General features: G+C 40.3%; 2 protein-coding genes across 3 annotated transcripts in view; one reads left to right on the plus strand and one right to left on the minus strand.

Annotated features, from left to right (window-relative positions):
• The window catches only part of TPT1 (tumor protein, translationally-controlled 1), a 225,755-nt gene that overhangs the window by 85,268 nt on the left and 125,218 nt on the right, over positions 1–15,269 (plus strand). The gene's annotated exons all lie outside the window — the stretch shown is intronic.
• Positions 1–15,269, minus strand: part of GTF2F2 (general transcription factor IIF subunit 2) — a 112,373-nt gene that overhangs the window by 70,299 nt on the left and 26,805 nt on the right. The window contains exon 5 of one of the 2 annotated variants that reach the window (XM_063125958.1): positions 2,424–2,462. The exons of the other annotated variant lie outside the window; for it this stretch is intronic. Coding sequence (XP_062982028.1) covers positions 2,424–2,462 — 39 coding nt within the window. The remainder of the gene's footprint in view (positions 1–2,423; positions 2,463–15,269) is intronic. 2 annotated transcript variants of the gene reach the window in all.

Raw genomic sequence — 15,269 nt, forward strand, 5'->3', positions numbered from 1 at the left:
ATAATAAGTAACTGCTAATGTTCTTTTTCAGATTGTTTTCACAGTTTCCCATTTCCATAAAACTTTCATTGAATTATACGCGTAACATAATAAGCTAAAATTGCCTGATACCTGCCTGTGAGCCTCCCTCAAATTAGCTGAGCTACTGAAGCGTCATGGATATTTCATGCACACTCTAAGTGCTTAGTGGAAAAATGTCAACAATAGTAAATTAGCAAATAATGCTGTTTCTGTGAGGAAGTGGAAGAACAGTTTAGCTCTCCCCACCCCCCAAAAAAAACTTACACATGGTATAGGAACAAATAAAACCTCTGTGGTCTTGGTAGCACAGAAGCAGACAAGGGAATCAATGGGAGCAGAGAAATACAAAACAGGTTAGAGAGAAGGGGAACAGACACACACACACACCCTGGCCTTAGCAAGCAAATATGGCTTGGGGTGTGATGGTTGCTCTGCCATGAAATCTCCCCACCCATCAGACTCACTTTGTCCTTTTTTAGAACTGAAGCCTAATATGCCTTCCCACAGCAATATTTTATTACTCTAAGATTCAACAATCTATCTCACTGTTTCTTATTCCATTAATAACCATTAACTGTGATTTCTATAACTATGGTAAAATCAAAATTCTTTCAATGACCACTGCTCGAATCCTATAATGAATAAAATCTAGTAAAGTTTATTTTACTTTAAAGAAACGACAGATCCAGAATAAAAATAAATTAACTTGTAGCATTATACTATAATTCTTGCAAGATCCTTTTGATAGCTAGTCCCATGTGGTAAGAACTCCTCTATAGCTTTATTTGATCAATAAAATGAAAAAGGCTATGCTAACCATAATGGTCAAATTCACAGGTAACAAGGATAACCAGGATTGTAGAAAGCCATTTTTGCTAAATAATATAGGTTGAGCAAGATAATATATTAAAATAGCAGCTGTTCAACACAACCTACACTTCATACACAGTTGTTCAGAAGCAATCTTGCCAAAGTAATTTTCTATAGTTCATAATAAATGAAATCAAATCATAACAAAAGCATGTACCAGGTCTTAATTTTACAAGGCATATCCAGTAGATTTTTTCATTCCAAAAATGTGTTGTACAAAACAAAGGAGAGAACTTTGAACATAAAGAAGAGAATGAGTTCCAAGTCTGGGCTGTTCCTCATTACAACAACCCACAATTCCAGGTTCGTATATCAAACTAAATAACCTAGCGTTGAATTGACCCTTGGTTATTTAGTGCAGTGGGAGAACAGGAAGCGACACGCTCGCTCCTGAACAACCCAGTTTGTTTAATAATGGGTTTCTGTGTGTTCTGAAACAGGCCAATACCTATCTGTGTGTGTGTGTGTGTGTGTGTGTGTGTGTGTGTGTGTGTTATTATCAAAAGATAATACCGTATTTCTTTGATTCTAAGACACACTTTTTTCCCCATATAAACATCTCTAAAAACGGGGTGCGTCTTAGAATCGTGGGTGTGATTATTATTCTTAGAATCAAAGCTTTTTTTCTCTTGGTGGTACTGAAATTAGTGTGCGTCTTACAATCGATGGCGTCTTACAATCGAAGAAATATGGTAATACAAATCACATTTGTAAATATCAACTGATATATTTCTTAATTTGTAATTAGCACCATGTAATGCTAATCATTTTAATCAGAGGGAGAAACCTCAAATAAAATAATGGTGACAACAATCTCTCTCTCTCTCTCTCTCTCTCTCTCTCTCTCGAGAGAGAGAGAGAGAGAGAGAGAGAGAGAGAATCGGTGGCTCAGTATTGGACACATAATAGAAATACAAACAGGATTTATTTTGCTTTGCAAATGCTGATTTGTTAATACAATTTAGAAAGAAATTAAACAGATCCAATGAAGAACTTGAGGATTAACTGGTGGGCTTAATGGAAAAGTCACATATCCCAAATGCACTCTTGGTAGCTAAACTGTTGCTGAGGCACCTGAAAAGCAATCAGGGATTAAGTATTGTAGACTAATGTGTATGAACTGGCATTTAATGGAAGTACAGTATATGTGACTTGTGATGATTTTATGTTTTGTGCAAATCTGAAGTGATTTTTGCAATTAAAGTAATGATTGTAGATTTTATTTCTTGAGAAATAATCACAATTGTTTTCTGAAATTCTCTCATGAAGAATAAGCAAACAGAAAGCATTGTAGCACCTAAATGAAAACAGTTTAAAAGTCTTTAAAAGATTGCAAAAACAAACCCAAAACAAAGACTTTATATTTTGAATAGTTTAAGTAATTTCTAAAAATGAATCAGCTTGTTTTGCTTTTTTCAACTATAGTGTTTTACATTCTTTTGATGAACCATCAACAGGAGGCCAAATGCAAACACTGTAAATGAAGATTTCTTTATTAGCGTCATAATCAAGTTGTTGCAGGCAACACTTACCACTATTGCTGCTCTCAGATTTTTCATCTGTCTGGCACTCTGGAAACAACAATAAAACAAGGGTGAGGACTTCGTGAACTTCAATGCTATCAGCAATATTATTTGTAACTCTACCTTATGGATTGCTATAAACCTGGGCCTAATCTACACCAAGTGGGATATTGCACTATGGAAGTGGTATATAAAAGGCAGGAGCCACACCAAACAGGATACAGAACAATGAAAGTGGCTTGAAAGCAGTATATGGTATGTATCAATAGGCCCCAACAGTTATCAGTGCACTTCAATACCACTATAAAGCAGTAGTGTGGCTCCTGCCTTTTATATACTGCTTTCATAGTGCAATATCCTGCTTGGTGTAGATTAGGACCTGGAATGCAGAACCTCTTTCAGCCTAAGGGCTGAATTCCATTTGGGGGGAGATTGGGGGGGGGCATTCTAGTGTAAGCGAGGCTGAAGGCAAAAGTGGTTTTTTTTTAAAAAAAAATACCAGCCTATTTCAATTTAAGGCTCTTCCTCCCAGTAATGAAACCTTAGGAGAGATATTTCAACCTTTCAGAATGGAGGGGTGGGGCAGAAGAAGTTGCACAAAAAACAGGATGCACAAAACATTCACCAAATGATTGTTGGTGGGGGAAAGGGGTCAAATCTGGGGAGCATGGCCTCCTGGGTAGCCTCAGAAGGCAAGACCGGGACCCCAAGTGGATTGGATCTAAGGTTCTGCACCCCTGCATATAAACTGCCTGTAGTCCAGGCCTGCACAATGTAAGGTCTTTGGGCCAATTGTGATCAAATGGGGGAATTTAGCATGCTAATTATTTGAAGCTCTTTACAACCTATTTGTGGAAACATCTAAGGCCCATCAAAAATGGATATAAAGATGGGTGAACGAGTGCCATTGCAACTCTCTCCCTGGATAATGAGATGTACTTTGCTAGCCTGTTGTGGCTGGCCAGATGTGGTACGTGGCACACCCATATCTTCTCCCTCACTGTGTTAAGTGCTGGGAGAAGGAAAGCCTTGTGGTCCTGTTCCTTCCAACTAAACCAGGAGAAGCAGACACAAGATGGGGGGAGGGGGCGCTTTTAAAAAAAGACTGAAGAAAAAAGAGAGAGAGGGATGACAGTACAGAAAGGCTGTGCTATAGGGGTGCAGAGAGAAAAGGGGTAACTGAGAACTGAGACAAATTAGAAAAGAGGAGGAAACAGCTGGGTATACAGATAGAGACAAAACGCAGGGACTGCGGAGTGCAGACAGAAATGTTCTGAGTGTTCAGCAGCAGAGCAAGAGTCTGTGTGCTTTCTGGGGCACAGAAAGAAAGGGGGCTCCTAGTCAAGGATAGACCAAGTGGTAAGACTGTTTCTGCATATTTTTATGTGCAGGGAACATTTTTTTGTATAGAGGGGCATGTTCAGCCATGTCAGCCTCCCACCCTTTAATTATTTATTTGATTTCTATTCCGCTCAATAGCCGAAGCTCTCCGGGCGGTTCACAGAGAGCAGTGAACCGGAGTCTAAAGCAGTCTCATAGAGAAACAGGATTACCATGTCATCCATGTTTTGTGATCAATGGGACCCAGTGATAATCAGTAAACTTCCTAGCGAGTAAGTCCCACTAATCTCAATGAAACTTATGAACAAACACGCTTAGGGGCTTGGTTTATTAGGAAAAAAAGGTGCAGTGGATCTAGAGCACACCTCATATGGGGCCTTTCTATAAGAAGTTAAGAAAACGTGGTATGATGGAACCATTTGTTACCTTGTTACCCTTTTCCAATTATTTTAAGCCAACTCAATATGTTTTGCATTTCTATTAACATTTAGATTCTCAGAAAGTAAAAACACTCCACACCTTCCTTTCAATACTACTCTGTTTATACAAAACTAGCCGTATCTACTGCAAGAAAGCTTTTGCAACCGTGTGTGTGTAACTTAGGAATTAATGACTTTGTTAATTAACTGTTTTATCAGATCTTGAGATTTCACAACTTCGTTTTAAATTTGCACTAAACCTGTTAAGAGATAAACTGGTACAGTAAGCAAGAAACCTGTTCAGTTTTGAAAGCTTGAAAAAAAGAAGTGGCAATGGCTGTGACCCACAATTTTAGAGTTTTACATAATAGAAAAAAATAGGCTTAGTATCTGGCAGCCTGAAGCTACATTAGGATGGTTCATTTGATCTTTTGGGCCCTCCCCTTTGCCTCCAGCTCTGCTCACCGCTGGAGTGTAGTCCCTGAGAGCTTCTCCGAAATAGAATTCGGCCCCTCAAGCTGAAAGAGGCCTAAGACCCCTGGCATATATCCAATAGGATGTGGCATGGACTCAACGGCCAAATGGAGACCCCCCCAGGACTCCCAATCCAGACTTCCAGGCTCTTCCAAGGCCCCCCCTGTCACTTCAGGTTACCAGCATTATTTACTCCAGCTACAATTCTTGATTCCTTCCAACTACAAAGAGGGGGTTCACACACATTGGGGAAGGAGAATGCCTGGATGCAAATGTCTCTTTTTCTCCCTGTTGCACGCTGGACAAAATTAAGAGTCACTTCTGTAGCTCCACCCACTTTTGACACTGGCCCCACCCACTGCTGGAATATAGTGGGGGGGGGGAACCCAGTTTAGACTGAGATAATGTGGACCTCAACAGAAAAAGGTCTCCCACACATACACACTCTACAGTGAGGGCTCCACAGTACAAATTATTATAAATTTGAACAATTCATTGCAAAGCTGTCAATTTATTTTTGGGGATACAATTATTTTTCTGAAAATCTAGGCTTTGGCAGCTTTCATTTGAGACTGTTCCGAACTCAATCAGATAAGATTTAGGTGTCAAATCGAACAAAATTTCGTGCTCCATATTAGATATCACCTCTGTTTGCATCTTGTCTTATTGCATTAACATTTCAGTGTACAAAAACTTCACTTCTTAAAACTTTTGTTTTATGTATTGTTCTCCAGACACCAACATAAAAGCAATGAGTTTTGTTTTTGTTTCATTCTAAATTTCGCATTCTTTTCCCTTCTCGTCACCTCTGACCCCAAACTAGCTCTCTCGTGTGGACTCTTTCTCTGTCACTCACTCACACACACACATACCCCTTTTCCAGGTTTACTACTTTACATTCTTGCCATAGATGGGGTTTGTGTTTTCCCCAGATGACTTTTTTGCTTCCGTATTTTAAATTTGATTCTTGTCTACAGATGCCAACTCAAAAACAATTAGGTACCTCAGCACTTGAACCATTGTGCTAGCTTCCAAGCAAGGAAGAGCAAAGGAAGCACTCACCCCCTACCTTTAGTGGCACTGCAGGCACTTAAACATTTTAACTTCATTCTAAAATAACATGGTATTTGCAAGAAATTAATTTGCCACTTTTTTATGTTGCCTCCAGCCTGTTAGCCTCACTCCCCTTTTACTGCCCAGCTGTGGGAGACTCTAATCCTAGACAGGATGGTTAAGCTCCATTCGGGTGGCACCATCTTCTGTAAGGTTTTACAGTTTTCTTTGGCATGCTAGAAGCATATATGCAATATACTGCTAAAGGAACAAGGTGGTGCAGTATAGGGTGGGGCTTGCGGAAGTAGCCTGTGCTAAAGCATATTCTGTTACTTATGGGTTGCAACCCTTATCATCCCTTGGATAGTGACCACAAAATGGAATAAACAGCTCTCCCACACTAGGTACCACATAAACTTAAGGATATTTTGTCATTGCTAAGATGGGTGGAGTAAGATTAACGTCCCCAGTCTACAAGATCTTGCAATGAGCTCATGTGCAGCAGAACGTCTAAGCCCCATGCTGGTTTCTGGAATCAGGTCTCTGCACCACTAAAAGGAGTTGCCACGAGCATCTTCCAAAAGAAAACAGGGGAGGGGGGGGGCAGAGGAGAGAGAAGAAACACAGCAGAAGAAACACCAAGGGCATGCAGGCACTGCATTCCACTGGAGTGTCTCCTTACATAATGGGTTAAATTATCCCAAATTGGGAACTATAATCCTATTCTACATAGGATCACTGCCTGGAATACATAAATTCTGTAGTAACCAGAATCAAAGCTAGAAATCAGAGAACATTCGGGCTCAGTATAAACAAATCGGCTCAGTATAAACAGGAGCCGATTTAAACAGCAACGGGCCCAAAACAATTCTTTCCAACCTGACATACATTTATTAGTACTCATTTACATGCATGCCTGATCCATGGTAATTCCTTCTTCTATGGATTTGCATGTTTCCTGAGCACTCTTCTGAAGATACCATGTGAAACTTCCTGGAATCAAGCACTCAACTGTTTTCCTTCATCTACTCGGTTAGTTAACTTCATGAGGAAGTGATCGAACCTGAGTCAATATGATTTGGTGTTGTTGTTTTTATGGAAATAGTTACCTTCTAGTGAGTTGCACCAATGAAATGTTTCTTCCAATATGTTCCCAGGTCACAGGTTTGCAATGCTCAAAAACTTCATATCTATATTTAAATGTATAGCTTCAACAAATATTGTAAACATTTCCCCACTATTTAACAATGCGACCTTCAATCAGCTTATTTAACAAAATATAAGTCATTCAATATGTACTTGGGTCAGTGCAACAAAAGAGCTTCCAAATGTCTAATATCTATAAGGGCCCAAGGAAATTCTGCCAAATGCTTGGTGTCACTTTTTAAAACGGGATCATGGTCACAACTCATTTACTACCTGATCTAACACGTCTCTCAGGCAATGTTCAATACGAGGAGTGTTGGTTGGCTTCTAACACTGAAGATTTTTGTGACAATTGTAGCCTTTAGGAACCAAACCCACTGATGTGGTGGCAGGGCCCAAAATTATCTGTGGAATTTTGAAAAGATGAGATGTTCTCATACTATACATTTGTTGTTTCCTCTGAAGGGGAGACAATGGCCCAGTTTGAAAGTCCAACCCTCGATGCTCTACAGTTGTTCTCTAAAGAAATTACCAGCGAAGGAAAAAGAATCTAATGGAGCCTTAAGAGTATTTTTCATGAGCAAACAAAATCGGAGGGATGTTTGACTGCCAAAAAAGCTAACTACATGAGTAAGACTAACCCCTAGCGAAGGCAGGCTGGGTTGGGGACAGAAGTTGTAAGGAGCTGGGATTGCCACTCCACTGACAGAGAGGAGCTGTGCCAGGGGGTCTGCACATCTGCAACAGAGGCCCCAGTATGCGCGCAGAAATCTCCGCAGACTGGTGATAGGCTCAGAACTGGGCCAGATCCAAAGCCCCCTCACTCCCACAACACGCCCCTCGATCAGGCCCCAAACCTATACTAGCTATCTTCCCTCCCCACTGGATTCACTGGGAGATTTATTAACAAAAAACAAAAAACGAAAAAGACAAACCAGTAATGGCAAAGAAGTGTGCCCCCCCCAAGGCCTCTCACCCTGGCTGCTGTAAGCCAGCAGCAGCTGTTTTCCAGTAGCTCTCTGCCATCCCCAATCCCTAGTATACAGGATTGCTCTGTTATCATTGTTACAGTTGCATACCCTCCTTCTCTTTTAAGGAGAAAAACTACATTTGAACATCAGCAAAGTGGGGAGTACCTATATTGTACCCATTGTACTTAACATGAAAAAACCAGCAATATAAAAATTGCTGTTTCATCAGAGGATAGTTGCTCCATTGATTACTGAATGCCATGGTAGAGTATAGATTATTGCAATCTTTTCAAAATAGACCTACTATAGAAGATCAGCTAATGGATAACAGATTCTGAAAGACAGATTTTATTTGTCAGAACACTATTCAATCACACATTTTCTTTTCCCTATTGTAGGAATATTTCTTGACCACATTTTGGTAAGTGTTTTTATGGTTGCTTATTTTATATTAATTCCATTTTAAGAAAATACGTACTGCTGCTATTTTCTTTGACTATCAATTTGTCATGGCTACATGTGACATCTAAATCCAATTCTGCGGATATCCGTCATTCAAGAAGTTCCTGCGTAGTGCCTGATCCACAAACTGTGGGCTAGCAATCTTTCTAGATTATGTGTGACAAAATTACACCCAAGGTGAGCGGAGTTTTATTGCTAGGTGTAATCATTTGGATTGTTGTTTTGTTTGTTTTTTCTTTGGATATCTTTGTTTATGTCTTTTAAAGAAACCCGTTTTGCTAAGTTACCTGTCTTCTGCCATTTGGTGTTAGAGAGCACCGACCCTGTGAAAGACGTCTTAACAGATGTCTTTGCAGCAGTCTTATGTGCAGATCTGCCAAAGTAAATGCCTTACTTCTTTATACAGCTTCGCATGCTTTTAAATTATCTTATTTATCCTTTTAAGATCACTGTGAATTAGTGTGTTGGCCTGCACGAATGTGACAAAAATTTGGCTATTTTCATTTTTAAAACCAACATCTATGCTGAAAAATTACAAACTAATGTTTGATCTAACATTATTTGAGAGGAGTAATGCCTATGTAGCATTTTAGAAAGTTCAAGGTGCTTCACATATATTAACTTCTTATAACAATGCAGGCTGAGAGGCTTAACACCATCTGAACCAAGGATCCACAGCTCAGTCCTTTTGCCACTATGTTATACCAGCTCAGAAGTCTTAAAGACTGCAAATGTTACTTGAAAAAAATAGAAGAAGCCTTGCTCTCAGGGATGCACGTGCTCAAAAAGGCAGTGTGCACAACCATCATTGTATGCGCAGGAATACATGCATTGTATTCATCTTACCTCTCAAATGAATCCAATATACGGATTTGCCAGTGTCTTAAGACGTCAACCCTGCTACTCTGTCTGGGATTCCTTTTCTCTCCTACTTGCTGACAACCACAACAGAATCCTGCGCAGTGGATCTGCTTCTACTTTCCATGTACAGCAGGGTTCTACAAAGTGTTGCCCATTGCGCAACATCCCACTGTACACTGCGCAAATGACCCTTCAAATGAAGGTACTAAGGACAACAACAAGGGCTGGGTTCAAGATGAGGGGCTCCTTTAGGAAAGGTGTTGGTATTAACTTGCTCAATCCAGTCCCTGAAGTGGCTGTTCCTCTAACATAAGTCACTTCTCCAGCTCAAACCTGCTCAAATGAAAGCCTTCTAAAAGACTTTGGGGGAGACAACCCATTAGATTTACGACGTATACAACTAGATTTTAATTGCGAGGACTGAAAAATTCCAGGCATCAGATTCCTGAGACCCTTAAAATATTTGAATTTTAAGTTTTCCTACAGCTTTTGATTATAGGTTAAAATGATCTGTGCTCTGAATGATTATGAGATGCTCACTTTCAACATGACTAATAGCATTCATGCTGAAAGTGAGCTGAACAGCATCCTGTAACTGTCAATGGCATACTTGCAGTTTTAAAGGGCACTATTCATTATTATTTAAAAGTTGAAGGCGACTCTTTAGGTCAACGGAATTTTGTGGAGCGAAAAGGCATTTAGATTAGGCTCTTTCTACCCAATACTTGCCAAACATATTAAAAACAGATTAAAGAATTATGTTTATAATGGAATGTCTTATGGAATCTGCTAGCATGTTATATTTAATCATTTGTAAGACGCCTCCTGTGTCTTACAACAGAAAGTGGACTAGAAATGTAATAAAAATGGCAGCAAGCTATATATTTCTAAAATCCTTGCTTTGTAATTAGATAAGAAATCATTATAAGCGTTATTAAGAACATATTATATATAGCTAAGCTACAGGAAGTTGGTGAGTTACAATCTTGTCCTGTATCTGTTTTATGCTTTTAAACTTGGTTGAAAAAGAGGACAGAAGAGCACTCACTCTGTCACCCTTCCTCCATTTCTCTTCTCCAGTCACTGAAAGGATTCTCAAAATTCCTTAGAATATGGTTGTGATGAGGACCTACTTTCTGAAAGGGCTATGTAGTCATACCTCCCCCACCCTTGATTATGTTGAATTTTACAGTACGAAGCTGAAATAATTAAGCAGCGTCTAAGCATGCTCTGTTCCCTCGTCCACATACAAAACTACCTCCCGTACCTTGCAAACACAGCTCCTAAAAAACAAATCTTCCAAAACTTCCCGCTCTCTGTAGGTAGCAGCCAAAGGTTTCTCAAGTTTGCTTCATTCAAAAATCAAGTTTGAGTCCTTTCGTACCTGTATAATTGAAATATACCTGTTAAAATATACCTGTGTGTACGTGGTTTTCTTATCTTTCATAAAGGATTAACATAGTGACAGGACATGGGCCTTGAATTTTGTTCTCACTACATAGCCTTAAAACGTTGTTCATAATTTTTGTGAACCACCCAGGGAGCTTCAGCTATTGGGTGGTACAGAAATGGAATAAATAAATTATAAGAATTAGAGATGTTAAAATTAATGTTGGTGATTCAAGCTGAATGCCTCTGACCATGTGCAGAGACCGTCTCCTCCAAGAAGGACATGTTAAAGGACCAAAGGGCCAATTGTCTCTCAGTATGTCAATAGCTGCTTACAAGAAATTACCCTATTTCTTCGATTCTAAGACGCACTTTTTTCCCCATATAAACATCTCTAAAAACAGGGTGTGTCTTAGAATCGTAGGTGCGTTTATTATTTCTTAGAAACAAAGCTTTTTTTCTGTTGGTGGTACTGAAATTAGTGTGCGTCTCACAATTGATGGCATCTTAGAATCGAAGAAACGCAGTAGTGTAAGGAAAAAGTCCCCCTATCCTGTGCACAATGCAACTTTTTTAAAAAAGCAGAAAAGACATTATAAAGATGCATTTTCCCTAGCACTGCTAGGCAAGATGAAATTCTGGGCTGTCCAGTCAAATACCGCTGGTTGGAAACCCTAGAAACCAAGACTGAAGGAAAAAAGGGCACTTCTGAAGACGAGCAAGGCACATTTTCCTGAACTCTAAAGCACAGCCCACTCTTCTATAATATCTGGGGTTGTGTCTTGAAACCTCCGCTACAGTGTGGAGTAGGAGAATTTAACCCCCTCCCAACAGCTGCCTCGGATAACAGATTCCATGCCACGAAAGAGGGACAGGTGCTTATAGGATTTTTTGCCTTGGATACCGAAATAACTTGACTAGCCTTGGGTACTATGAATCATGATTTGGGGGAGGGGGGATTTGCTGCTCTGCCTCAGGTAGCAAAATGGCCTGGAAAAGATCTGCCTTTTCTAATCCAAATTCAAGACATGATTACTACTCCTTAATAAATGCTAAATTAAGTACTCCTATAAAATACATACCATAAAAAAAACCCTCAAGGCACACACACAGCTGAGTACAGTTCCACATTTGTTCTCACCCTGGGATTAATGGGGAGAGTGCTACATGCTATGAGCACAGTGGGATGTATTGGTACTACACTGATGTTTTTCTGCAGCAAACATCTAAAGTGTGAAAGTACAAAATGTATTTACACTCATCTTTAAACATCAATTTACATGTACCTAGAAACCTGATTTGTCCAGGTTTCTAAAAGCATGTCCATAAATGCATCTTTTACTTCCACATATTAGATGCTGGTTCCATTATCAGATGCTGGTTCCATTACACCATTTCCCATAAAAATGGCAATACTCTTTAAGAGGTCATCTAAGTGCTGCAAACTGCATTATCATCACCACCAGAAATTTCTTCAGAGAACTGTGAAAATCATCAAAACGTGGACACAATGGCAACAGTGTTTCAAAAGAACTTACATCTCAGTTAAATAATTACAATTTGGGGGGGGGGGATCTGAAAACAAGAGCAAAGCCCTGAAAAATGAAAAGGAGATAACATGTAAGATCACAAGAACAGCTATGCTGGATCAGATCAAGGGTCCATCTAGTCCAGCACTCTATTCATACAGTGGTCAACCAGCTGTTGATCAGGGACCCACAAGCAGGACACGGTACAACAGCACCCTCCCACCCATATTCCCCAGCAACTGGTGTATATAGGCTTACTGCCTCGAATACTGGAGGTAGCACATAGCCATCACAACTAGTATCCCATTGATAGCCTTCTCCTCCAGGAATTTATCCAACCGCCTTTTAAAGCCATCCAAATTAGTGGCCATCACCACATCTTGGGGTAGTGAATTCCATAGTTCCATAGCACTGTGTGAAGTGCTGTCCTTTTATCTGTCCTGAATCTCCCACCAATCAGCTTTATGAGATGACCACATGTTCTAGTATTATGGGAGAGGGAGAAAAATGTCTCCCTATCTACATTCTCCACACCATGCATAATTTTGTACACCTCTATCATGTCTCCCCTCAGCCTCCTTTTTTCCAAGCTAAACAATCCCAGCTGTTGCAACCTTCCCTCATAGGGGAGATGCTCCAGTCCCTTGATTATTTTAGTTGCCCTTTTCTGCACTTTTCCCAGCTCAACAATATCCTTTTTTAGGTGTGGTGACCCAAACTGTACACAGTATTCAAAGTGTGGTCGCACCATAGATTTGTAAAGGAGCAGTATGAAATTGGCAATTTTATTCTCAATTCCTTACCTAATTATAAATAGAATTAACTTAATACACCTTCTGCTCAAAAGACGTCCTGAACATGTCATTGACTGCAATATCTACTGGGGCACCTATTTTATCTAGGGAAACACTTCTCCATGAAAGTGAGACTTCAGTCTACAAAGTATAACATATCCTATTTGTGGCAGAGAAGGGGATTATAATGTGTAGAAGGACTCATTCAAGAATGAATAGATTTTTTAAGATACCTCTTCCTGGGTTGGTTTGACATGTTCCTGACGCTGAAGCCTGGGGTCCATTGAAATTCCTAGCTCTGAACAGGTGAAGGAAAAATGTGCCCATTTAAAAAGGGAGTTTTGCGGACCTCTGTGTCTGGCAAGGTGAGGAACTAAGCAGCCAAACTTGGGTTTGTCTAGGCAAGATAGAAGGCAGCAGATGCCAAGGCATTCTGTACGAGTCTTTGGGTAGTTCTCTCTGGGCCTGCCTGAGCGTAGTGGTGGCTCCAGGGTTTGTTCTCGCCAAGGGAGATTAGTTGGAGCTCCTACCAAAATGTGGGTGGACCAAAAGCTCAAAGCATTCAGTACCAAGGACGCAGAGTGCACTGGTCCTACAGCTACAACTGAATCTGATCAAATGCCAGCAAACTGAGTGCACAAAACTCCAGTTTACACAAAGATGCTGATGTCACTGCTGACATGACAAAAGCACAGAAGTTATAGAAAGTCTTGCTAATCAAGAATTTCCTGGTCCTGGCTGAAAACAATGAGGATGATCACCCTACACGCAGAACTGTCAAAAATACAAAAGCGGTGACTTCGGTGATAAGCGTTCCGTTGTGAAGACTCTATAACAGAACTATTCAAAAACATGTGACACTATTTGCAAACTAGACCTCCTATTTTTACACCTGGAAGTTGTAAAAGGGAGATTCACATGGGGCTGACATCTGCATGTTTGATTAGTTTTACCTACAGTCAACCTTAGGAGTTTTTGAATATATGCAGTTTCAATTGGTTTGGCAATGTCAGTTCTGGCCTTACCTGCGTGTCCTGAAGCGCAACTGAGTAATTTCCCTTTGTTTGTTTTTCCTGCCTTGGTTCAGGCCCAAAAGGCACAAGCCTCCTGGCTGCGAACTGTCATGGAGTCTGTAGAGCCTGCCCTACCTCAAGCAGCCTGGATAATACTTAATGCACTTGATGAAGAGGACGATAGCCCATGAAAGCTTACACCATAATAAATTTGTCTTTAAGGTGAGACAAGACTGTTATTTTTTTTTATAATCACCAGTGTTTCTAAACCTTTTTACTCAACAGCAATGCATGATTACTGTTAGGTAGCTAAAATGCCAGTCAATCTAAAATCAAGTGTCATTATTCAACATGTTATATTGTAACCATATATTTGAGAAAGAAAACACCTAATTTGCTCAGGGTGGCATATTAGTATTGAAATATATGCAAATGATGTAGAACTGGGACAGCAATAAAGACAAAATAATGGGAAGCACAAATTGAACTGTTGCATGGCAACTGGTGATGTACATATGATGATGTTTATGGAACAAAATGTAGTTGATATTTCATGCGCAAACAAAATAGCCCAGCAATGATGACAAATAGCTGAAATTCTCATTCACCCGCCAGCTAAGCAGACTTTTCAAGACATTCCAGTTCTAGGAATTTTAAGACAGCAAAATTTAAAATCTTAACCCATATAAAACAAATTCACAAATTGCATATAGGGTCTATGGGGCAATAGCTACAACAATATTGTAGAAGAACTTGCAGTGAATCCAACCAAACATGAATTAGAATTCCCGTAAGACCAGGGGTCCCCAACTTTTTTGGACCCATGGGGACATTTGAGACTTTGAGGGACTTCTGGGGTTCCATGAAGGATGTGGTTCCATTATGACTGCCGTGGGAGCCTGACGAGTGAGCAGTGAGTCAAAGAGGTAGTGGGGAGAAAGAGTGTGGCAAGAGGGAGGGAATTTTTATTTATTTATTTATTAGATTTTTATACCGCCCAATAGCCGAAGCTCTCTGGGTGGTTCACAAAAATTAAAACCACAATAAAACACCCAACAGGTTAAAAACACAATTACGAAATACAGTATAAAAAGCAGTACAGTGTATGTGCCAGGCGGACCTCTCCGGGGAGCTCATTCCACAACCGGGGTGCCACAGCGGAGAAAGCCCTCCTCCTAGTAGCCACCTGCCTCACTTCCTTTGGCAGGGGCTCACGGAAAAGGGCCCCTGTAGATGATCTTAAGGTCTGGGCAGGTACATATGGGAGGAGGCGTTCCTTCAAATAACCTGGCCCCAAACCGTTTAGGGCTTTAAATGTCAATACCAGCACTTTGAATTGGGCCCAGACCTGGACTGGCAGCCAATGAAGCTGGAAAAGGACTGGCATAATGTGATCTCGCCGG

The sequence above is a fragment of the Elgaria multicarinata genome, chromosome 5 (assembly GCF_023053635.1).
Source record: "Elgaria multicarinata webbii isolate HBS135686 ecotype San Diego chromosome 5, rElgMul1.1.pri, whole genome shotgun sequence".
In the NCBI taxonomy this organism is placed as follows: Eukaryota; Metazoa; Chordata; class Lepidosauria; order Squamata; family Anguidae; genus Elgaria; species Elgaria multicarinata.